Genomic DNA, 23,899 nt, shown 5'->3' with positions numbered 1-23,899 from the left:
ATTATATTCTGTACTTTCAAATACAATTTGATTACATGTTTAACTTGAGGATTTGATGAAGTATTTTATGTTTATTTCTTCTTTTATGCCTTGCAGCTATTTTAGGCCCCATGACTGACACACCTTAAGTTTTATTTTGAAGAGGCGCCCAGAGAACTTCCGGTCCCTGCTGTATTGAATTGTGTCCAGCTTGCAGCAGCTCTTTAAAACCCCACCCTGAAAATGTGAGGTGTTCTGCTCAGACAGCTCTCCGCCTCCATGCTGCACAGGTCAGGTGGTGACTGCTGAGGCCCGACTGCTCTTTCACCTCCTGGAAACACACGTGCACTCCACAAAACACCCAGAATTATTATTAAAAAGTCAAATGGTTCATTATTAAGATCAAATTGGACTCTTACACAAGTCTCTGCATCCACTTTGGACAATCTACATTTTAAACTGATGGAAGTTGGAAAAATAGGGTGAAAGATGTGATGAAGCTCTTTGTGTTTTCAAAGTTTAAAGGGTCCATTCACACAATAATAATAGACATAATTAAATGATAGCCTTATTTTCTTTAGTTTTTACTACTTTAAGTGATATGAATGGGTGGTATAGATAAAATCTCCAGGTATGTCTTATGGAAAATATATATATTTGATTTATTTAATATGGTGCATTTTCGGTACAAATCAATTGTTTATGAAATTATTGGTAGAAATGTCTGAAATGAAAAGAGGTGTCAGGGGCCTCCTGTCCTACACCTGCAAAATATCACTTCAAGAGACACATACATAGAGATGCAAAAGAAGAGAGAAAAGAAACATAGAACCACTACAAAGAGACGCAAGGCAACTGCAAAGACATAAAACAGCCACAAAGAGATACACATCAAGCACAAAGAGACACAAATCAACCACAGAGACACAAAACAACCACAGAGATACAACATTGCAGCAAATAGATACAACACAACCACAAAGAGACACAAAACTACCACAAAGAGATACAAAACAACCATAAAGAGATACAACATTTCTGCAAATAGATACAACACAACCACAAAGAGACACAAAACTACCACAAAGAGATACAAAACAACCATAAAGAGATACAACATTTCTGCAAATAGATACAAAACAACTACAAAGAGACACAAACCAACCATAAAGAGATACAACATTTCTGCAAATAGATACAAAACAACTACAAAGAGACACAAAACAACTAAAAAGAGAGACGAATCAACCACAGAGACACAAAACAACCACAGAGATACAACATTGCAGCAAAGAGATACAACACAACCACAAATAGATGCAAAAAACACAGAGTTGCAAAACAACAGTAAAGAGTTACAACACAACTGCAAAGAGATATACAACAACCACAAAGAGACACAAAACAACCACAAAGAGACACAAATGAACCACCAAGAGCTACAAAATTGTATATGTAGAAACGATGGAGGGGTCTCTTTTGTGTGTCTGTGCTCAGGGGCCCATTGGCTCATAATCCACCCAACCACTTTCCTAATTAGTTGACATAACAATCTCATCATACGCTCCATTTAATCACAGTTGAGTGATGTTTCTACCAAGTGGATCAAATGGAACATTTTAATACATATAAGGTATCAGGAAGTGGTGCCATTATATTTCTGTGATAATAAACTACATGGAGGGAAGCCTGTGAGAAGCCTGTGAGAAGCCTGTGAGAAGTGAAATTAAGCCGTTTGCCTGTTTGCCTTAAGAAAACACTGTGAAACAGAGAGCGATTCCACGCAGACAGCAGCTCTTTAATGCACAGACCATCACTAACAGCAGCCATTGTCTGCTCCTCATAGTTGTGTGGTTTCATCTCTCTGGAATAAATACTTTTGCTCCCATATCTTTCTGGAAGCACAAACAGAGCTGCTGAGCTCTGCACTCTCACTTTGAAATGACACAAAGGCAACTCTGAATTGTCCTCACGGGCAGCCAATGAGCTCAGAGCAGCAGCAGCAGCTCACTGTCCACCGGCGGCCGGCCGCCGCCAGTTTCCAGCCGGACTCCCGTAGGCGTTGGGTGGCGAAAAGAATTTTCTAATCCGTCACCATTGTACTATTGTCTATAAAAATTAATGTGCGAGTGAAGCTCTGCCTTCACAGGAGGCCCATCAAATTCCAAATCCCCGTTCATGAACGAGCCCAGACAAAGAAATGAATGACTCTGAAGATTTCAAGGTAACAACTCCACATCAAACTTTCTCATTTGTACTTTCAGCAGCTCTGGCTCCAGATACATCAATTTTAATGTAACTTTTGTTTGTGGATCTTGTATTTGTCTTTGAGCCATGCTTTTCTAATTTACTATTACCGATTGAATTCTTTACAGTCTTTGGTAACTCTTCACATAAAGTTGATGATCTCTTACCGTACTTGTGACAGACCCGTTGTGTGTTTTCCAGGCGGGTCAGGGTAGAAGCAAAGACCAAATCGACGGCACAAGGATGAGTCTGGGCAACAGGAAGGGAGTGAGGGTGACTGGGAGACATGCGCCTCCGGAGGACTGGAGCAGCAGAAGAGGAGGTCCATCCATCGTCCACTCCCCCACCAGCATCCCTTTACCTCCGGACACCCCCACTGTGATCTCCATCGGCCCCCTGCCTCACAGGCCCTCAGAGCGAGTCGATGATGCCAGTACGGACGAACCTGTCAACGAGGAGGATTGGGCCACGGAGGCGTCCTCTCAAACCAGGGTATCCTACGGTGAGACGGGCGTCCCCCGGCAAACCATGGAGGAGCTGAAGACCATCCTGAGGGACAGTCCTCTGCTTAGTGTCCGGGGAAGAGATGACGGGAAGCCAGGGAGTCCTTATACGTACCTCCATGGGAGCAACAGTGGTGGAGGTGGTGGCGGTGGAAGGCCCAATGGACGACAGGACGATGGGAACCCCAACAGGGTCTTCAGTACCTTCAAACCCCAGTCTGATGCTTCCAGAAAGGGGCCCAGGTCCACAGATAGCACATCTATTCAGCTGCCGTCCGGCGTGGATTCATCCAGCTCACTCAGGGCTGATGCCAACACAAATAGGCAGCCTGGAGTTAGCACTCACACATATGCAAGCGGCGGCTCCTGGGGAGAGACTGGAGGTTCTCATACAGGTTGGTGAAGCTTTGGTTAAAAGAAAAGTGTATTCCTGATATAAATTAAGACATGTTTTTCTCAAATGTTGGCAAATTGAGTAGATAGCTTCAGCTCTGGGAGGACAAAGGTGCTCAAGTCCTGTCTCCATCCGGAGTCAAGTTTGTTTCAAGCTCTTGGTTTTGTCTCTGTCCAGTTCCTGTTTGAACTTGGATTCAGTGGTTGATGACCTCTTTAACCCTTTGAAAAAATGCAATGTTTTATTTGTGGTCTTCTTACTTCTATGAATGGATTTGTCCGTTAGTAGCATTCACTTGGATTGATCTCCAGCAGAAGGATCTACATCTTTTTTTCATTCCTAAGAAACTTCCTAATCATTAGTTTCACTTTTGGAGCAACTTGGATCAATGGTTTGTTGCTTATTTGGAGAGTTTTTCTTCAATAGGTTATCGCTGCTCTCGGTTATAGCCCAACTGGTACTGGAATTTTTACATCGATACGGGTATATATATATATATATATATTTGGGAGTTGGTATAATTAAAATCATATATTGTGTGATTGTTTTCTGCATAAACAATTGTGACCACTATCTTAGTTGGGATCACATCCTGAGCGTCAGTGCTCTCTGGTGGACAAACACTGTACTGGTGACAGTGGTTCTAACTTGTCTTAAACCTAGTTTGCTAAAGCTAATGTTAGCCAGCTAGAGCTAGCGTTAGCTGGAAACGTTAGCTCTGTGCCACTGCAGTGAAGCTACCCGCTCACCCACCAGCAATAGTCCACCAGTTTGACGTTCCTGCCTGTTAAAGACTGTTGAAATTTAACCCTCCAATGGTTGTCAAATGTTTTGGCAGATATTTCAAACTCTTTTCCACAGATAACGGAAACGAGACTGTTGAGGTCTTTGGGAATCAGAGATTCATTGCAGCCATGGAGCAGATCAAGCAGCAGATTGCCAGAGACAACATCAACTTTGTCCGTTTTGAGGCCACCGACCTCCACGGGGTGTCCAGGTCCAAGACAGTGCCTGTCCGCTTCTTCCACGTAAACGCCTCATCTATCTATCTATCTATCTATCTATCTATCTATCTATCTATCTATCTATCTATCTATCTATCTATCTATCTATCTATCTATCTATCTATCTCCATCCATCTATCTAGAAGAATTGCTGTATGATACAGAAGAGAAAGATATGGAAATAGGCTATTCACCTCCATACTTAACACAGTTACATTAGAGTGGTATTTCTCTTCTCAGCTAACTCTCAAAAAGTGGTATATTCCCAAAATGTGTAACAATTGCTTCAATATAAACTTTGCATACACAGGAAAAAGCAGTTTATGGAGTACCGATGCCGAGAAGCTACTTGGAGCTGACCCTGAGCCCTAAGAGCAACGAAGTGGACAACGCCAACACTGCCAACTTCAGCAGTGATGTCCTCCTGATCCCTGATCTTCAGACCTTTAGGGTGTTACCCTGGGCCGAGCAGACAGCCCGGGTCATCTGCGACCCGTGCACGGTGACAGGAAGCCCCCTGCGCACATCACCCCGCCTCATTGCCAAGCAGCTCCTCGGCCAGCTCCAAAGCCTTGGATTCTCCCTGCACTCATCCTTCACCTATGAATGCTGCGTCCTCGGGGCCCCCGACCGGATCGGGCCAAAGACACTCCTGTTCCCGGCCACCACGCTGCTCAGCAACCACGACTTGCCCTTCTTCCAGCAGTTGGTGGACAGCATGTACTGCATGGGCGCAGACATAGACAGCATCGCCTCTGCAAGCGGGCCCGGCCAGATGGAGATCAACCTGAGGCCAGAGTTTGGGATTTCGGCCGCAGATAGCGCCTTCACCTTCCGCACCGGCATCAAAGAGATGGCTCGTAAACACAGCTACATTGCCAGCTTCTTCACAGACGATGGTCTGTACAATGCTGGGGTGCTCTCGCACAGCTTGTGGGATGCAAACGGGCGACGTAGCCTCTTTCATAGCGGAGAGAAGGCGGGCGAGCTATCTGAGATTGGCAGGAAATGGCTGGCCGGGCTCCTCACCCACTCTGCTGCCCTGAGCTGCCTGATGTCGCCCGGCTTGGGCTGCCGGAGCCACATCGCCAAGACGATCAAAGACCCCAAACGAATGCTGTACGCCACATGCGGCTGCAACGATAACAGCAGCTCCTTCAACATCAAGTGTCACGGCGGCAGGGAGACGCACATTGACAACAAACTGGGCTCAGCCATGGCCAACCCTTACATCGTGCTGGCTGCTACTGTGGCTGCAGGACTTGACGGCATCAAGCGGAACCTGAACCTCGACAGCAGCCTGAACAAAGCCCCCAGTCAGCAGAGGGAGTTTGCCGTTCCCGTGAAGCTCGACGACGCTCTGGAGGCGTTGGGGGAGGATCACGTCATTTGCAGCACCCTCGGAGAGCCGTTTGTTCAGTATTTCATCGCCATGAAAAAGTTTGAGATCGAGACCCAAGAACTGGACGACGAGAGGAACAAGTGCCTGGAGTATTTCATCTAGAATTACTTTTATAATATGAAAACACACTTTCTCCTGCCACACAAATAAAAGCATGAAAAACAGCTTGAATAGCTTTTTATTTAGACCTTATTGTTCATACCTTATTATTATTATTATTATTATTATTATTATAATACAGGTTGTAGATGTTTTTCAGAGTTGATGCAAAATAAAGGTATAAGTACACCCTCAACATGCAGAGCAGTTTTGCAGTTTGTTTGTTGTGTATTTATATAAAAAGTGGCCTGGACACTGAATAAGTGTGCTGGATAAGAAAGCCAAAATATGAAATAAGAAAGGATCTCTCCATCTTTAATCTTTAAAGTCTGTTTTTTCTGTAGTCTGAGAGAGAAATACATTTTACTTTATCCAAGCGTTGCTCAGCTAAACTTTGCCTCGCTTCACAAAAAAGACACAAGTGAAATCCTAAAAAGCATATGTGCTTTGGGAAACAAGCTGCTTTTCATATTTCTAGTATTGATATCACATTATATGCTTTTATTTACGATGTATTTTAGATGTAAAAACCTCCTGGTACTGCTCACAACAGAAAATGTTCACCCACATTACAAAAATACCATCTTACTGTCTGTTCTTGGTGAGGACGGCCTGCTCTGAAAGTTCGTCTGCAAGTGGAGGTGAATGTAATTTTGCGCATACTCCTACCTACATTGAAAAACGACATTTAAATATTCAACAGCAGCTTTCAGAAGCGATGTCCTATAGTAACTCTGGAAAGCACACAGACTTCACCGTGATCAGATATCAAAGGAATCAATTCTTCAATAGAAAGTTGATCCAACAAAACATAAAGGCATTAATCTGGAGTCACATTAACTTTCTTCTTAGGGACGTCCCACTGAAGCCTTCAAGGCTACATTTCCCTTTATTCAACATGGTTGTAGTGTATGTTATGTTGTATTAAGTAGCTGGATTTCTCTGTGTTACAGCCACACAAGCTTCAAACATGAATATCTTCAAATATGTCAAAATCATCAAAAAGCAACAAAAGGAAAATGCACAACATCAAGCCGTGCTAGAAAAACTGTATTTGACAAATTAGACAAAGTAAAAGCGCATTTAAAGATAAGGTTGGTGATGTTATATCTGTTTGTTATGAGACCAAAACCGACGTGATCTTAATACTTTCTGACCCTCTAACCCCGTCAGTGGCTCTCAAAGCTTCATAGGTTCCTACTAAAGATGCAAAGTGTTGTAAACAGGTCAAAAATATATATATCGCTTTATCAGTAATTTCCTAAAACAAATGGTCACTGCAGGTTTATCCAACAAACAGGAGGAAATACAAAGTCATTTGTTGGGGACTATTTACAGCGACAGATGAATCCACACTTGGTGCTCTAGTAGTAAGTATTTACGGCAGCAGGACGGTGTGTGTGGGACTGAGTCAAAATGAATGACAGTGTGTGTGTTCAGTGGTGCTCTATGGCACAGAGGAAGATCAGACATTGATGCAAACACACACACAACACTTGTTAGTAGATACATTCGCTGTTAGTTTGGGTTTTTTAAAGCAATTCTTACCTTTCTGGCATTTTGACACTTTTGTTTTGTAACCTTAAAATGCTCCTAATAAACGTATGACGGACTAAAAAGTAAAACATATCCACCAGGTGTTGAAACTCATCAATACTTAATTTTCATGTATTTCTGATAAAAGTCTGACCAATCATTTTATTTGGTCTGAATAAAATGATTTGGCGACCTTCCTGCCTGTCATCGTCGCAGCGTCCCTTCCAGTGACCTACCGCTGTCACCGCTTCAGTGACGCTCCTCTCTGCAGAGCGGAAGGGGCGGTCTGTGAGAGATGGCGAGGAACGGCGAAGAACTGGTGCCTCAAGAGGTGAGACGCGAGTCGACACGAGCTCATCTTGAGCTAAAAAGTTATGAGTTTCAGTAATCAGTTACTATAGTTCTGTAATACTATGTCATTTGTGCAACAAAGTGAAGATTAACGCTAACATTGTGGGCGGCAGTAGCTCAGTCCATAGGTGACTAGGCTGGGGATCGGAGAGTTGCTGGTTCGAGTCCCTGTGTGGACCATGAATGGAGTGTGGACTGGTGGCTGGAGAGGTGCCAGTTCATCTGCTGGGCACTGCCGAGGTGCTGTTGAGCAAGGCACCGAACCCCCAGTGTCTGTCTGTGCATGTGTGTGTATTTCGGGCCTGTGTGTGTGTAACATGACAAAAATAGAGTGGAAATTGAATTTCCCCATTGCTGGACGAATAAAGGTATTCCTCTTCTAACATAATTTTGTAGTATCAAATAATCAGCCGTTTCACTTGCGCTGCTCAATTTCTCACCGCACGTGTGGAGGGAGGAGGGAGCGTCAGGGGTCTGGCAGGGGGGAGAGGGTGGGACTTTGGAGGGAGGCTGAATTGTACACGTTCAAATTTTTTTTAAGTGCTGTGCGACATGCCAGAATGGTAAGAAAAGCTTTAATGGCAAAATATAAACCTCACCAAATCAGTAAACACTCAAAATAAAGACAGATGTATTTTCATAACCATTCTTATGATTCAACTCACATGATAAAGTATTTTTAGGTGTCTGTAAACGTTCATATCGAGTTAGTGAATTATCGTTTTTTTGCACTTCCTGTTCCCTGGATGTTGTCTTGAAGTTAATGTTTCTTTAACTTGTGGCGACCAGGCTGGTTTTGGCATTGGTTGTAAACATCTTCCCTGATAAGATCTTAGCCACATTATCAAACCTATTAACAACCAAAAAAAATATAATGCATGATTCTGCATTGGTGACCACATACGGTATCTATGTCTCTCTGTGGAAGCCCAAACAGATCAATAAACAGTGCATGGATTATGCACTAATTTGCCTGGTTTCCTGAGCATGGTTGCCTTTCTTCTCTTCCTGCACACTCTACTTGTTCTTGCTTATTAGATTTCCTACCCGCTGCATGAATTTTTCCAGTTTGTTTTCAGAGCCACTTTGTGCCTGATACGTCGGATAGCCAGATTCATGCCTGTTCAGGGAAGAAGCTTTGTCTTTCTCTGAGGGTGACATACTTGCCCCCCTTGTTGATTTATCCTGAGGAATACTTTCAGTGCTGAGAAAATATTCAAACCGACTGTAGACTTTCTCTCTCCTGGTGTGTATGACAGTCGCTCCCTCGTCGTCCAGAGTGCTACTCGAGCCTCGGTCCTGCTCTCTTGCGGGGTTCGTCTTTTTTTTGCTTGAACGTTGCGGAGAGAATCTCGGGAATTGAGATTTATGCTTCTCTGTCTCTGTTGGACTACCGAGAGAGCTGTGCGATCTGGAGATAGTCGGCGATCGGCCTTTCTTTGACGTCTGCTCCACCACCGGTGCCTGTGAATGGTCTGCTTTAACTGGTTGGTTTGAGCCTGAAGGAGTCTGCGACCTCTGTGAGGCCTTTCGTTGGAGCGACTTCTCCTCTTTTTTGGATGCTTTCTTGTCGTCTGGCGTGAGCATCGAATATACCTTCATTCTCAAGGAATTCTTCCTTTGAAGGGGTGGTTCCTCACGCTGCATTTGCTTTTTTTCCTTGTGGCTAATCTTAGCTTCAACTGCTTGCTGGGATCCTGTGGAGGTGTTTAAGGTCTTTGGGACAGTTTGTACCTCACTGGATGTTGATCTCTTTTTTTCTTTTGATGCAGCCGAGCCTGAGCCTGAGCTGTTTGCCATCTTACCTATCGAACCAGAGCCTCCTCGGGCTTGATCCTGGCGCTGTGAATCTGCAGGTAAGCAGGAGTTCTCCTCTGGAGCATATTTCTCACCTTTGCAAACCTCTTCATTTCCGTCTTTGAATGCAGCCGAGTCCGAACTGTTGACACGTGAACCCTCTTTCTCTTCTGGGATCTCTGTCAAAGACTTCATCGCTCTTGGGTGTTGAAGGCCGCTGGGCTGCAAATGAGCGAGCTTGAGCGACGGATCGTTTAGTTTCATATCTAAGTCAGAAGTTGTCCTGGAAAGAGGCTCATGCCAGTCATACGTCTGCGTTGTCTTTCGATCTGGAGCCATTTTTACATCACAGTGAGAGGCAGAGCGGTGACCATCAGTGAGAGTTTGCTCTCTTTTGCTACCGTCCTTATTTGGATCACTGTCTTTGTGGTTGGATGGTTCCAGGATGCAACCGTTTTGCGGATATGGCTCTAATTCTGCAACACTCTGCCTCATGTCTGGGCCTCTTATCGGAGACATAAATTTAGGTCTTTCCAGAGGTGGATACATAGCCCTCAAGGTCTCTTGGCTCTGCCTCAGATTGGTGTATTCCTGCAGACTGAGCCTCTTCTGCCTCATTTCCTCTATCCTGGACTTAATGTCCCTCGACCTGTTGTGAATCAGCTGTGACTGAAGCTCGTTTAAGCCTGTGTGGCTACTATATGGAGATGCCATTGGGGATATTGCATCGCGTGAAGCATCTAGAGGCATATCGCTGTCATTAAAGTATGTGTCCATTTTCCACCGGTGGAGTGATGTTTCAGAGTTGAATGGTATAAGATTCTGGTCCGCTCCGTAACGAGTCTGGTGCCTAAGGTGCTGCTGAGTGATCCTGTTTACTAGCAGCAAGTCGCCGCCCCCCCTCAGGTTAGGTCCCATCTTCTCAGGAGCAACAGGGACACCAAGGTCCTTGGTCCCCATCCTCAGCCGAGTCATTGAGGTTAACTTCTGGAGTTCTCCTCCATAACTGTGTCCCCGCACCAAATTCCCCATGTCAAGACAGTGAGAATGATGCAGCCTCTCCTGCACGCTCAGGCCTCTGGTCATCATGTTAAACTGCTCGTCCTGAGCGCTCCTCATGCCGTGCATCAACTTGGTTCTCGTGTGAATTTGGTTGAGAGAAAGCTGGCTGGAGCTTGGACTCTTTATGGCCACACTGTCTCTGAGGTACTGGACAGATGACTTCTCATTGGACAGGACTGCAGGGACTGTGGAGCGAGCGTACAGTCTTCGAAACTCCTCGTCATAAGAGCCAACTAGCTGACCAGTGATCACCAGGGCCATGCTGAGGTTGATCTTCTCAAACGCCCACGTGTAGCTGAAAAAGAAAATGGCGACATGTTAGAAAGTTCATGTTATATTGATTCTGCCTGCATAGGGGTCAGATCTCACTATGCCTATCGAGATTAGGCAGGGCTGGCGGACTTGTCAACCAACAGACTGCAAAGTATGGGCGTCATTTTTTGTGAGGTAGAACCAAGACTTCCTAACGACAAGCTTAGCTACTACTACAGAATTGCTTGAGCTAGCAGATGGATGCAAAGTTAGCTGCCCTTTCAACTTGTCAGGCAGATTTGTTCTCTTAAGAATATGGTCACACTGTATGGATTTACACCTGGCTCAGATCCAATAATAACGCAAGCCTTTTTCATGCATTCTGCGCACATTTACACCGGGTATTCACAGGTATTTTTTTCCTTACAGAGTGAGAGAGTGGATTTATGGTTTCTTCTCAGTTTACAAATTTGTTTTATTAATAGAATCCAGAACAAACAGTAAGAGGCACCATATGTCCTCTTAGTAGGCTATATATGTCCCTGTTTTGCTTTGACTTCTGCGACATTATCAACCCATTAGATAAACATATTAGACCTTTGTGAAATCCCTGAAATGTTTTATAACCACACCCGAGGAAAGAATGTAGATCTTGTAATAATACCAAGACATGCCGCACCTATTAGTAGGTTAGTATCATCTCATGGCTTCAAAACGGCAACCCACAAACCAATGGGTGACGTCACAGTAGCTACGTTCATCCCAATTATACAGTTTAGGTAGAAACCCAAAATACAAGTATGAAACTGAAAATGAGCCCAATAGGTTCCCTTTAAAACCAGGGGAATTTGAGTTATTGCGTTTGACAGGTGGATTCATGGCCCTTATTTTGATTTCATGTAGGGGAAAAAGGGGTTAGGGTAGGACTGACTCACCTGTATGTTCCATACAACACTGTTCGGCAGTCCACCACAATGAATCTTTGCTCCAGCTCGCCAAAGAACTTCACCCCGGACTGACACTGATACTGCTGACCCTGAACCGTCCGAACACGGATGTTCTGATGGAGAAACACACAAAAGGAGTCACCTGGTTAGAGGTTAGATCTATACCTCAGCCACGGAAAAAGAAAGAGAGATATTACATTTTCTGTCATTATTCAAACTGAGTAGTTATAAATACAGGTGTGTTTTCAAACCAGTGCATTCAGTTTTAGCTCTGGAACGCTCTGCCGCCACATGTTCGGCTGCCCCCCCCCCCCCCCCCCCCCACACTGCCTGTTTTTAAGCAATCAGATTAGGGATATGTTGTTTCTAGCGGCCTCTTTGGCGGTGGGATGTAACTGCAGGTGAGCCTGTTCTTTCAGAGCCTCCATCTTGTCACGTTCACGGTCACTATGTGTTTTTTTGCCCTCACGTAAACTTTATCGGCAACATTCACCTCTCTACTTCTGGGCCGCCCCATATATGTAAACTACACACACACACACACACACACACACACACACACACACACACACACACACACGTTCCTGTTACATTTAGGCCCTTACTACAAGCCTGATTTAGAAGTTGGAAATTCACAATTTCAGATTACAAGTGAACGTGGCATAACCGGCAGTGACGAGCTCCAGCGGCAGACCAACCGCTGTCAGCAGAGTCACTAACATGGCAGCGTGTTTCCATTTAGAGAGGGAATGTCTCCACAGACACACAGATGTGAATACTCTATATTTGGTGCAGGTTTGTGGTCCCCAGAGGAAGAAGCCTATCGTCACCAGCAGGTCAAACTTGTTCAACCACAACTAGACAACTGCAAAAACTGATGGCTCAGTTCAAAGTACTGTACAGCATCCTCAGCTGTGACAAACTAAGAACGGCAAAACTGTCTTTTTTTAATCTTTTAAGCAATTGTGTAATGCCTAGATTCTCATGTAATCTAGTTTAATGACATCTGATTTCCCCCCTTTTATTTCCCCTTAAGTAGCTTTAAAGTTGGATTGCTCATCTTAAAAACCACAGGGACACATTTTGTCTTAGCGATGATAAAAGACTTGGAAGTCGTCACATCTGGCTGTAGAGGTTTTAAATGTTGAACTATGTTTTGATATCTTAGAAGATGGTATTTCTCACTTTTTTACCGTATGGTTGTTTGTATTTCCGTGTCATGTCTGAAACTGTGACCAGGACACTTTTGAAAAGGAGATTTTTAATCCCAACAAGTCTTTTTCCTGGTTAAAATAAAGTTAAAGAAAAGGGCTGATTGCTTAGTTCCCAGTAAAGCTGCTGCTTCCGATCAACTTCAAACCTGACATTGGACTCCCTTGTTTACTCAGCGACACACCCGCCAAGTGTGAAGTCGATTGGATGGATAGTTTGTGAAATATGTGAATGACAGTCAATGACATACATACACAGACTCCAGATTCCTTCCTTTATAGCTAATTGCTGCTGCTACAGCGCCACATACTGGCCAAATGGTACCAAATTTGTCATGTACAACCAGACACCATGTCTACACATGTCCACCAAATGGAAAAGCATTAGCACAAAGCATTCATGTGATATGATGTTTTTATGTAATATAAGCCACAGCATTTGTAGTTCAGCCAAACTTTATCAAACATCTGATTAAAAGCAATTTTTTTTTAAATTTGATTTCAAACTTTTTCAACTGGACTTGGTTATTTGTCTAGGAAGACGTTTCACCTCTCATCCAAGAGGCTTCATCAGTTCATGTACGCATCTGACCAGGCTGGGACTGGACCAGGACCAGGACCAGGACCAGGCTGGGACTGGACCAGGACCAGGACCAGGCTGGGACTGGTCCAACTAACTGGTGTGGAGATCCAGGTATTTAACCTCTCACAAGGCCGATGATGTCACTGGAACCCTTTGTGCTCCAAGTGCCAACGGCCGTCATTAGAGTGGCAGTCGTTGGTGGGTAGCTGGTTTTGACTTTTTTTAGTGCTCTTTGGAGTCACAGGAGGATTGGACAGCAACAACTTAGCCATCCCGTATGTGGCTGGGGTATCAGAGAAACTCAGGGGGATCTTTAACAAACACTGCATCCCTGTGTATTTCAAACCCGGTAACACAATCAGACAGAGACTAGTACAGCCCAAGGACACAACACCACACTCCCAATGCAAAGATCTCTACATTGGAGAAACAAAACAACCACTGCATAACGCACGGCCCAACACAGGAGAGCTAACTCCTCAGGCCTGGACTCTGCTGTCCACTTGCACCTCAAGGAGAAAGCCCACTCCTTTGATGACAGCAATGTCCACATCCTGGACAGAGAGGACAGAGGGTTTGAAAGAGGAGTAAAAGAAGCCTCTATGCAAAAGTAGAGAAACCATCGCTTAACAGAGGAGGAGGTCTGAGACACCACTTATCTCCAAGTTACAATGCTGCCTTTTCATCCCTTTATTCAACAATCTAACCTCAAAGAACAACTGTTCACAAATGTCCTCCTGTGACACACACATACACACACACACACACACACACACACACACACACACACACACACACACACACACACACACAGACACACAGACACACACACACACACACACACACACACACACACACACACACACACACACACACACACACACACACACACCGAAAAGCAAACACACCCTTTGTGATACTTGACAAGATCAAACCTGTGCGTCAGTTTCTCTCAGGCTGCTATTTTGATGTGGCTACTGGCTAAGCAATTTGATTACAAAGCCGTCACAATGTTCTTGACGTCTTGTTATTTTTGGACTGTTGAGACGTCGTCCCGATGCCGCTCAACAGGAAAATCCAGCCGCACCAACAGATCTGTCCTGCGGCTGCTGCTGCAGTTGTTTCGTATGATAATGACAGGTAGAAAAACGCACGCAGCAGGGAGATGCTGGTAAATGACAGCGTTTTCACGAGGGTGTGGAGCAAAATGTCAGACTTAATCCAACTAATCCTTTTGCCAACAGCAGAGAAGGTCATGCCACAGGGGAAGGTTCCTCTGGCAGGAATACAAATCTACAAACATGAATGAGCGAGTGGACGGGTGTTTTTCTTAACCCTGCAAAATGTCAGAAAATGTCCACAAATATTCAACAAGTTCTTGTGTGCCTTTAAATAGTTCAGGCTTCTCTTGCTGAACCTGTAGCCATCTTCTCTTTTTACTGCGTGCTGTCTTATTGTGCTCTTGTTTTTGTTGTGCTGCATGCGTTCTGTATTTGTGCTTCTGCTTTGCGTGCTGTGGTGGGATGTGTCTTGCGTCTTGAATGATGTTTTCTAAATTGATGCTATTTTGTCATGTGTGTTAACTGCTGTGCATGTTTTGTAGATTGCCCTGGCTCGTGACTTTGTAATTTTAATCAAATTTTTTCTATATTCTATATTCTGCTTTGTTTTTAGGGTGACTTTAACGTCTGTCTAGGGCAGGGGTTTTGCAACCTTTACTATCAAAAGAGCCATATTCCCCCTCTTCCACCAGATAAAATGTGTCTGGAGACGCAAAACATATTTGACGTCACAGCTTATAACCGTTTAGATAAAGTTACTGTTACCTGGCATTATTACCTGTCCTAAAACTGTGGTTGTTCGCTAATTTCTCACCACATATCAAGCAAACTGGGAGGCCACCATCATGTGAAATCAAATTAAAATGTCCACGAAACACTGTTTTACTTCGCTAATGTATTGGGGGGGTTTATCCAGCAGCAGTGCGGGTCACTAAGTCAACATTAGCCCCCTGCAGGGAAAGGCTGTGGGCTGTAGACCAAGGATGTGACGCATATTTTAGTTTCACCTAATATTTTTATATCACGTTGAGCTCCAAGATAAAATGCTTTCCATTGTCCACTGTGCAAAAACCCCGTTATTTACACACTGTTTATATTTTTTTTTCCAAAGCTACAGGGAGCCACTGAAAGGGGCTAAAGAGCTGCATGTGGCCCCGGAGCCGTGGGTTGCAGACCCCTGGTCTAGGGACTACAGATGAAAAATAGCCTCCTGGCGCATTTACAGTAATGTTGTTAATGTGCACTGTCCCTGTTTTCAAATTAACTAAACTTCAAACATAAGAAGCAATCATTTTAAGATCTCTGAATTGAGTGTTTTGACCCTTAGTAGACAGGAGGGAGTGGGTAAAGGCTGCTTATATTCCTGTTCTCACTCGGATGACTGAGGTTATTTAATGGTAAGAGGACAACAGATGACATACGCAGGGCTCCACATTAAAGTGAAAGTCCAGCGAAAATGGACCCCATGATCTTTCTCTGCATGAAAATCCATCAAATAAGCCGTGGACACAGTTTTTTTTGTTGATCAACCATGCAGAGAGAATGCCCGAAGAGATGCTAACAGCCCCAAAGGGCTAACACTGATTAGCTCGGGGCGGTGCGCTGAACAAATCCAAACCGGCATTTTTTAAGCCACTAGTATGATCAAATTAGCACCGAACCTCTGCAGTAGCATGATTAGGGAGCCTTCACATAAAAAAGCACCAACAACGTAGTTAGAGAACCCAGAGTGTATAAAAAAGCACAAGTCTGTGTCTTACCAGTAGGTCCATGTTGACAGGCAGTCCATACAGGACGATTACCGAATGCACTGGTACTCGGTTCAAATCTTTCCTCCTTGAGCTGAACTCCAGTGCATTCTGTTATCGACCTGTATGGACTGCCTCTCAATATGGATGTAGCTGTCTGCCAAAGCTTGTAGCACAAGACTGTAAAACAGTCCGTTATGTGACAGACTGATGTTAAAGGGTGCCAAAGAAAAAAAGTATCAGGGCGCACTCACACTGTCTTTCCGCACCGGGCCAAAACCGTTTTTTCAACTAAAGCCTAGTGCGTTTGACCAGTGTGAGTGCATCCGCTCCGCGCATAACTGCGGCCAGCGGGCCGTCGACGGACCGTCTGAGAGAGGTGGGCTTTTGTAGAGCACGTTTGCACATGTACGAGTACGAGCACGATGCTTACGGCGGTTCTGACGTCATTTATGTGCGCCTGTTCGGAAATAGAAAATAGAAGGACGGACCATGAGCTGACATTTAACAACAACAACAATGGCGGCAAAAGGTTCACGTTGGTGTGATGCGGAGGTGGAGTGTTTACTGCAGATTTGGTCGATGAAAATATTCAAAAACAGTCGACAAGACGCACAAAAACTCTGAGGTCTATGGAAAGATTTGGAAACAAAGAGACGCATCGCGATGACGTCATCAATGCGTGTGACGTGTTACGGTGTGATGGCGTATGGACAGCAAGAAGCATTCGCTGAGGCCCAGGTAGTGTGAGTACAACCGGGCCTGTGGCGCGGGGGGACAAGTACCCTAAAGCCCGGGGCGCGGTGCGGAAGGACAGTGTGAGTGCGCCCTCAAACAGCTGCAGCTCGAGTTTGAACCAGAACAAAGAGATCAGATCCCATCGCCCCGGTTTCCTGACACTGGCTCCCAGTCAGCTACAGAATAGACTTTAACGGTGATACCCTTCTTTTGTTGTCTGTTTCTCACCTTGAGGTCTTGGATGTTGATGCCCACTCTGTGTGACATGGTGAGGAAGCTCTTGAAGTTGGACTCGTCCAGGAGGATGTAGACTACCACTCCTCTCAACGTGGCAGTGATGATCTCCTTGAAAATATCCACGTCTGTGAACACGTCCATCACTATGGCAATAACCTGGAGACATAATAAACATGTGTAAACACTTTGAATACAGAATAAACCCTTCAACTGTATTCAAAGTTGTATTTAAAAAAACAAAAGCATCTGAGGATGTGGGAAGAGTCAGAAGTATGATGACATCTGGGTACGATGAGGCCGATACTCGACTACTGTAACGGTCTTCTGACTGGACTCCCCCGATAAAGGATCAAACAGCTGCAGCTCCAGTTTTAACCACAACAAAGGGATCAGACCTGACACTGGCTCCCAGTCAGCTGCAGAATAGACTTTAAAGTTCTGCTGGTTCACAAATCACTGAATGATTTTGCTCCAGAACACATGAATGGCATGTTAGTAGAGTATAAACCCAGCAGAGCTCTGAGATCTACTCACTCAGGTCAGACAGTGGAGCACAGAGTTCAGACTGGACCTGGTGAAGCAGCATTTAGCTGTGATGCTGCAAACAACTGGAACAAACTACCAGCAGATCTGAAATCAGCCCCGACTGTGAGCACTGTTCTTACAGCTGAGCTCTTTTTAATGACTTTAAACTTGATCTATTTTATTTATTTCACTTTTTGTTCTTCTTTGCTCCTGTTTTTAACTGTGTTTATTATTTTTATGCTGTTTTTTTTGTCTTTATGTAAAGCACATTGAGTTGCCTTGGTAGGAAATGTGCTATAGAAATAAAGATGCCTTGCCTTACAATGTATTATGCAAAGTGCACGGCAGCTACATTTATTTTTACCATATATATACATATATATATACCTGTATATATATGTATATATATATATTCAGGAAATTCAGTGCGTGCGTGGCATCTAGTTTTAGACATTTTGCATCTTTTGTGGTGGTTTTCCATCTATTTTTAGTCATTTTCTATCTTTTATGGCGTTTTTGCATAATTTTTTTAGTCATTTTGTGTCTTTATGTTATGGTTTTTGCATCTGTTTTTTTAGTCATTCTGCATTTTTTTTGTAGTGATTTTCAATCTATTTTTAGTCTTTTCTGTCTCTTCATAGTACTTTTGTTTGTTTGTGGTCATTTTGCATCTCCTTGTAGTCGTCTTGTCCTGATATAAATCTTTACGAGGTAAATTATTAACCGGACACATCACAGAATGTCGTATCAAATGGATGTTCTTTACAACTGAAAGCATGTCTGCAAACTGATTTATGGCATGAGTCTCGATAAGGACTAGATTTTACACATTGATCACTTTCACATGCTGATATCTGTGGAATGAAAGTCCATTTCCTGCACACACACACACACACACACACACACACACACACACACACACACACACACACACACACACACACACACACACACACACACACACACACACACACACACACACACACACACACACACACACACACACACACACACACACACACACACACACACACACACACACACACACACACACACACACACACACGTGCCCTGCTGTAATTTCTGAATGATTAGTTTCAGTTCTGGAGACGGCGAGCTGGTCGCCGCCACAACCTGTCGACCTGAACATCGAGAACATTCAAGCTGAGACACGTTGGCTGCTTAATGTCCTGTGTCTGAGAGGGAAACATGACCTTCACCATAACCTTTTCCAAGAAGAACTGCACATTTGTGCGAGGAATACGTTGTCCGTAAGATGTATTTACTTCATGCTCTGGCAAGAACAGGAGTAATGATGAAAAATTGCCTCAGGTTTTTACTTTTTCCTGCAACTCTTCTGTTCTGCCGGCTGGACGTCACAGCTGTAACAGTAGCATATGCTGCTTCTTCTTCATTAAATTTACCGTTGTTCAGTTTTTTATAGTGTAACTGACACAACTTGAGACAGAGGTCGATGTATTGTCGGCTCCATCAGTATCGGCATATAGATTTTCACAACCCGTTCCCTGCTAACTGGTCATATAAGCTCTTATTCGCGGAGCGCCTGCTGAGCGTCTAGTATCACTGTAGATGGGTTTACTGTTTAACGCCCGGTGCACTTGGCACCGACGCACAACGCAACGCAGAGGGCTGGAACATGAGAGCGGTGTGTGACGCCCTGGGAATGAGAACGGCCGTGTTTTTCCGTAATGCGCTGATATGAAAAACTATGCTTTTGGTGATTTAGAAATGATCTCATATAGGAGATATATTTTATTTTTATTTATACTTTATTTAAATAGCCGACAATTAGCTGATACTGAACATGATGTTAATTTAGATATTTAATTTATTTTTATACTTTATTTAAATGGTCAAAAACTAACTGACACTGAACATGTTTGTTTAGATATTTATTTTATTTTTATTTATACTTAATTTAAATAGTCAGAAATTAACTGAAACTGAACATGATGTATATTTAGATATTTATTTATTTTTATTTATACTTAATTTAAATAGTCAGAAATTAACTGAAACAGAACATAATGTATGTTTTAAATATTTATTTTATTTTTATTTATACGTTATTTTAATAGTCGACAATTAGCTGATACTGAACAGGATGTTTGTTTAGATATTTTCAAAATGTTTTATTTATTCTTTATTGAAATGGGGATGAAAGTAACGCTGCCGGAGCAGGCTCAGTAGACGTTGTTATGGCACCTTAGACACTTTCACAATTGATCTAAATCAATTTATTAATAAACAATAAAACCTGACACACAGTAGCACCGAGCTGCGTCTTCAGGTTCCTAGCTTTCAAATAATGTGCAGCACTTCTTCGGCGACTGAAGTTAAAAAGCAAACACAATCCTCAGCACGTAGTTTCACAGAAGTCATTAACGTTGCATTACAAAGAGAGAGGGAGAGAGAGAGAGAGCGGCTGCAGGGCAGAGCAGGTCTGACCTACAGAAGAGCGGGAAGGCTGCGTTGGAACATGTAATCCAACACACGTCGTCTGCTCGTGAGCTCCACAGGCTCGAACACGAGGACCGAGTCAGATCAAGGGGTTCAGGTTCAGATCCTGTGATGTGTTTCTGCACGTTTTATGTGAATGGAGCGGTCTCGTTATTGTCTCGGCACAATTATCACATCACAAACTCCTGCTATTTTAACTTTTGGAGATGCAGAAACTGCTGTGCACGCTGTTTATCTCCCTGACAGCTAAACTCCCTGCTGGGCTCCCTGTTGGTTGGGTACTTTTAAGGCTCCAGATCATTGCATACTTTGACTGTTTTAGTGGTTTTTAATTGAATGTATTTTAGGCTCTTTGTTCATTTTATTCCCTCATCTCATCTCATCTTCAGCCTCTTATCCGGGGTCGGGTCACGGGGGCAGCAGCTTTAGCAGGGGACCCCAAACTTCCCTTTCCCGGGCCACATTAACCAGCTCTAACTGGGGGATCCTGAGGCGTTCCCAGGACAGTGTGGAGATCTAATCTCTCCACCTGGTCCTGGGTCTTCCCCGAGGCCTCCTCCCAGCTGGACGTGCCTGGAACACCTCCCTAGGAAGGCGCCCAGGGTTCATCCTTACCAGATGATCCTGAACCACCTCAACTGGCTCCTTTCAACGCAAAGGAGCAGCGGCTCTACTCCGAGTTCCTCACGGATGCTGAACTTCTCCCCCTCTCTCTAAGGGAGACTCCAGCCCCCCTCCTGAGAAAACACATTTCGGCCGCTTGGACCCGCGACCTCGTTCTTTCGGTCCCTTTGCATTTTAATTTTGAACTGTGTTTTGAAGAGTGCTTTATAAATAAAGTTTATTATTAGAATTATTTGGTTTGATTTGTCATCATTAAGGCCTTAAACCCCCAAAAGACCAGATCAGTCGTCTGCAAACCTAAAGCACTCTGTTTCCTCCATCCTCTCCTCCGGTTATACCAGAGCAGATCTTTACTCATCTGTTCCTCCATCTTTTTAATCTGTTACTAACCGTGCCAAACTCTGCTGCCAGGTCTCCTCACACCCAACCAAACAATAACAATAACATCATTTCAAGTATAACCCACACCCGCTCAATCACCGCCTCGCCCTACTGCCCTCAGGACGCAGGCACGGAGGTGCGGAAAGGCTCGCTTTGGTGAAATCCTGATCCCCGCGGCCTTAAATACAACAGGCCTGAGAGTGCACTGGTGTGAGTCATTGTGTGTTGTTCACTGGGCTCTGAAAAAGACTTCTAAAGTCCAATCCCCGGAAAAAGAGGGAAAGTACAAGAGGAACTACTAGCCAGCCATAATCTAGTTAGCTACCTAGCCTGCTTATTACCCCATACTTTCATGTTGGTAGCCAGCTGGGTCCAACCAAGCCCCCACCACAGTGACTTCCTGGTTGATCCAATAAGGAAGTGCCAAAAACTGCAGTTCTCAGAGTGGCCACCAGGGGCAGGTTTCATAATAGAGCAGTTTCTCATTGAGCCCCATGTTAAACAGCGTTTTCACAGCATCATTAAACCTGTTTAAGGCCTGGTACAAAAAAAACATCCTAGTCTGTATGTTTAGGTCACATCTCCATGACAACACAGAGGGGGGTGAATGTTTTTGGACCAGGCTTGTTTGTGTTTTATTGAAGGTTAAAGTTTATAATTAATTAGGGGCGCAGCCTCTTGAGTGACAGATAGCCTCTGGCCCTCACTTCTCCTCGAAGGTAAACGTCAGTCAGATGGACGTACCTCCCTCCCCCAACGTCACATACATGTCCTTTTTTGGTAAGAGGAAATGAGTCAAAGTCTGGCAAGGTGGCATGTATCAAGTTGAGAGAACGGACCACGACTGGGTTGTTACGTACTGTCTATGGTACTATGGGTCGTACCATAGCTATACTTTTACTTGAATATATCCATTTCTATGCTACGTTATACCTCTTCTCCATCTCCGAGGCAAATATCAAACTTTTTACCCGTGTTTTTATGATATGATGCAGCACTATACTACTATTTTACCCAGGACAAAGTATCTAAAATTGGCTCCACAGTGAAAAAAACAGCATAATATAATATTCTATAATAATACTGGACTGTCTTCACAATCAATACTTTTACTTTTGGTACTTTAAGTATATTTTGCAACAACACTTGCATTGTAGTGGGGTATTTTTAGACTATGGTCTGAGTACTGTAAGGACAACAGTGTGCTGTGTGCGCGGAGAAATATGTAGTGTGATGTGTGTTTTCTTCTGTGCAAAGCAACGCCTTTCATTGTGCGTTTGTGCTGCTATTGTCCTCCTGTGTGTGCGCAGTGTTGAATGTGTGTGCATGTGTGTGTGTGTGTGTGTGTGTGTGTGTGTGTGTTCCAAAGACAGGAAGATGAATCTCCACACATTTGAATGGATGAGGTGACTTATATTTACGTCCTCACCTGCCTCGCCTCCTGTATCTGCTTGCGAACCACTTCTTTGATGGTGGGTGTGCTTTGTCGGGGCGGCTGGAACAGCAGGCTGATGTTGGTGTCCACGCCCTCCAGGGACACCTCTGGCCAGCCCAGGTCCAGGTCTGGCACCTCCTCGTCTGACTCAATTGGGAAGTATGTGGATGGGCTGGCCTCATCTGTGACCCGTTTCTCCTCAGAGGACTCGACCTCCTCCACAACCGGTAACTCTGCATTTTCCAAAATGAACAGTATTTCCTCCTCTGACAGCAAGTGGCTGATCTGCTCGGCCTGGAGGAACTCCTGGTAGGCCTCTTTGCCTCCGCAGAGGAGGGCGTAAATGGCCAGGCGATAGGATTCCTTGTAATGTGGCTGGATGTAAACCGGATCGTCGTCTTCTCTCAGTGAAGACAGGCAGGACAGATTGGACTCCATTGATGCCAGATCCCCTCTGAGTCTCTATATGATCAAACAAGTCTCTCCTTTACCTGCAGTGTGACAAGTTGCGTTTAAAGTGACACTATAATGAAGCGACAGACACCGCAGAGCTCAGTGAGTGAGGAAAAAGCAGTTTGCACTAAGTGGTAAACCTGTCTGTCAAGTGTGATTCACCTCAAGTAGGTAAACAGTACGAGGCATGTGTCAACATTATGAAGAAGAAGAAGAATAAACAAACTTACTTCATGGCTGGGAATAAAGACATCCTGTGTGTTCCTGAAGCCTCAAAGAAACAGCTTTAAAAAAAGAGAAAGATATAAAAGTTGAACCCTCCAGTCAACTTTTGAGTCTGGACTCTGCTGCGTGAGCCACCGGCAGCGCGAAAGAGCGGGTTTGAACTGTCGATGCAAACGCAGAGCTGGTTGTACCTGCCCCGTGGGCTCCACTGACAGCTCACCAAGCCCCGCCCACCTCAGCTCACCTGGGTTTCAGGGGCGGGTCTGCTCACCTGTTCAGCTGTCACTGAGTTTACGCTGTCAAATGCAGAATAATGCAGCCTTTCAATATGTCAATCGATTCATTTTTATGAACATTTATTAAAAACAGGGACGGAGGAAACACTTTTCTTAATCTCATCTATTTAAAGGGAAGAAACACTAGAGGCTGGATTAAAATTATAAATAAATAAGTACAAAAAAACATGCTAGAGGACATGAATCTATGTATCTAATTTACAAACAAATAAAAGTTGAGTTACAATACATTTGATGAATAAAAAAATCTTAATCTAAAGCCAGGTGAAAAGATACAAATACAGGAAATAATTTGATGAATAAGAAAATGAAAAAAACGTTGATTGTT

The 23,899-nt window shown here is 44.0% G+C and overlaps 2 protein-coding genes across 2 annotated transcripts; one reads left to right on the top strand and one right to left on the bottom strand.

The window, feature by feature from the left end:
• Window positions 1–2,179: 2,179 nt before the first annotated feature.
• lgsn (lengsin, lens protein with glutamine synthetase domain) lies at window positions 2,180–5,631 on the top strand (the record flags this gene model as incomplete). The annotated part of the gene is made up of 4 exons (XM_083938658.1): window positions 2,180–2,224; window positions 2,428–3,124; window positions 3,985–4,151; window positions 4,438–5,631. The coding sequence occupies 4 exons, from the start codon at window positions 2,180–2,182 to the stop codon at window positions 5,629–5,631; spliced, it is 2,103 nt and encodes a 700-aa protein (XP_083794784.1).
• A 57-nt stretch (window positions 5,632–5,688) lies between these two features.
• Window positions 5,689–23,423, bottom strand: LOC310962520 (uncharacterized protein). The gene is made up of 5 exons (XM_083935018.1): window positions 23,281–23,423; window positions 22,592–23,088; window positions 17,143–17,307; window positions 11,562–11,686; window positions 5,689–10,669 (listed from the first exon to the last, which is right to left on the bottom strand). The coding sequence occupies exons 2-5, from the start codon at window positions 23,033–23,035 to the stop codon at window positions 8,533–8,535; spliced, it is 2,871 nt and encodes a 956-aa protein (XP_083791144.1). The 5' UTR covers window positions 23,036–23,088; window positions 23,281–23,423; the 3' UTR covers window positions 5,689–8,532.
• Window positions 23,424–23,899: the final 476 nt, after the last annotated feature.

Source organism: Echiichthys vipera, assembly GCF_963691815.1.
Source record: "Echiichthys vipera genome assembly, chromosome: 2".
In the NCBI taxonomy this organism is placed as follows: Eukaryota; Metazoa; Chordata; class Actinopteri; order Perciformes; family Trachinidae; genus Echiichthys; species Echiichthys vipera.
The sequence above is the reverse complement of the archived record's forward strand: the minus strand, read 5'-3'. Positions and strand labels throughout refer to the sequence as shown.

What these genes read in the sequence shown, in the direction of transcription:
- LOC310962520 (XM_083935018.1), bottom strand. Translation starts at nt 23,035, where the DNA reads ATGGAGTCCAATCTGTCCTGCCTGTCTTCACTGAGAGAAGACGACGAT. An exon ending in AGATACAGGAGGCGAGGCAG is followed by an intron (nt 17,308 to 22,591) that starts GTGAGGACGTAA and finishes TTATGTCTCCAG; the next exon opens with GTTATTGCCATAGTGATGGA. An exon ending in GTGTTGTATGGAACATACAG is followed by an intron (nt 10,670 to 11,561) that starts GTGAGTCAGTCC and finishes TTTCTTTTTCAG; the next exon opens with CTACACGTGGGCGTTTGAGA.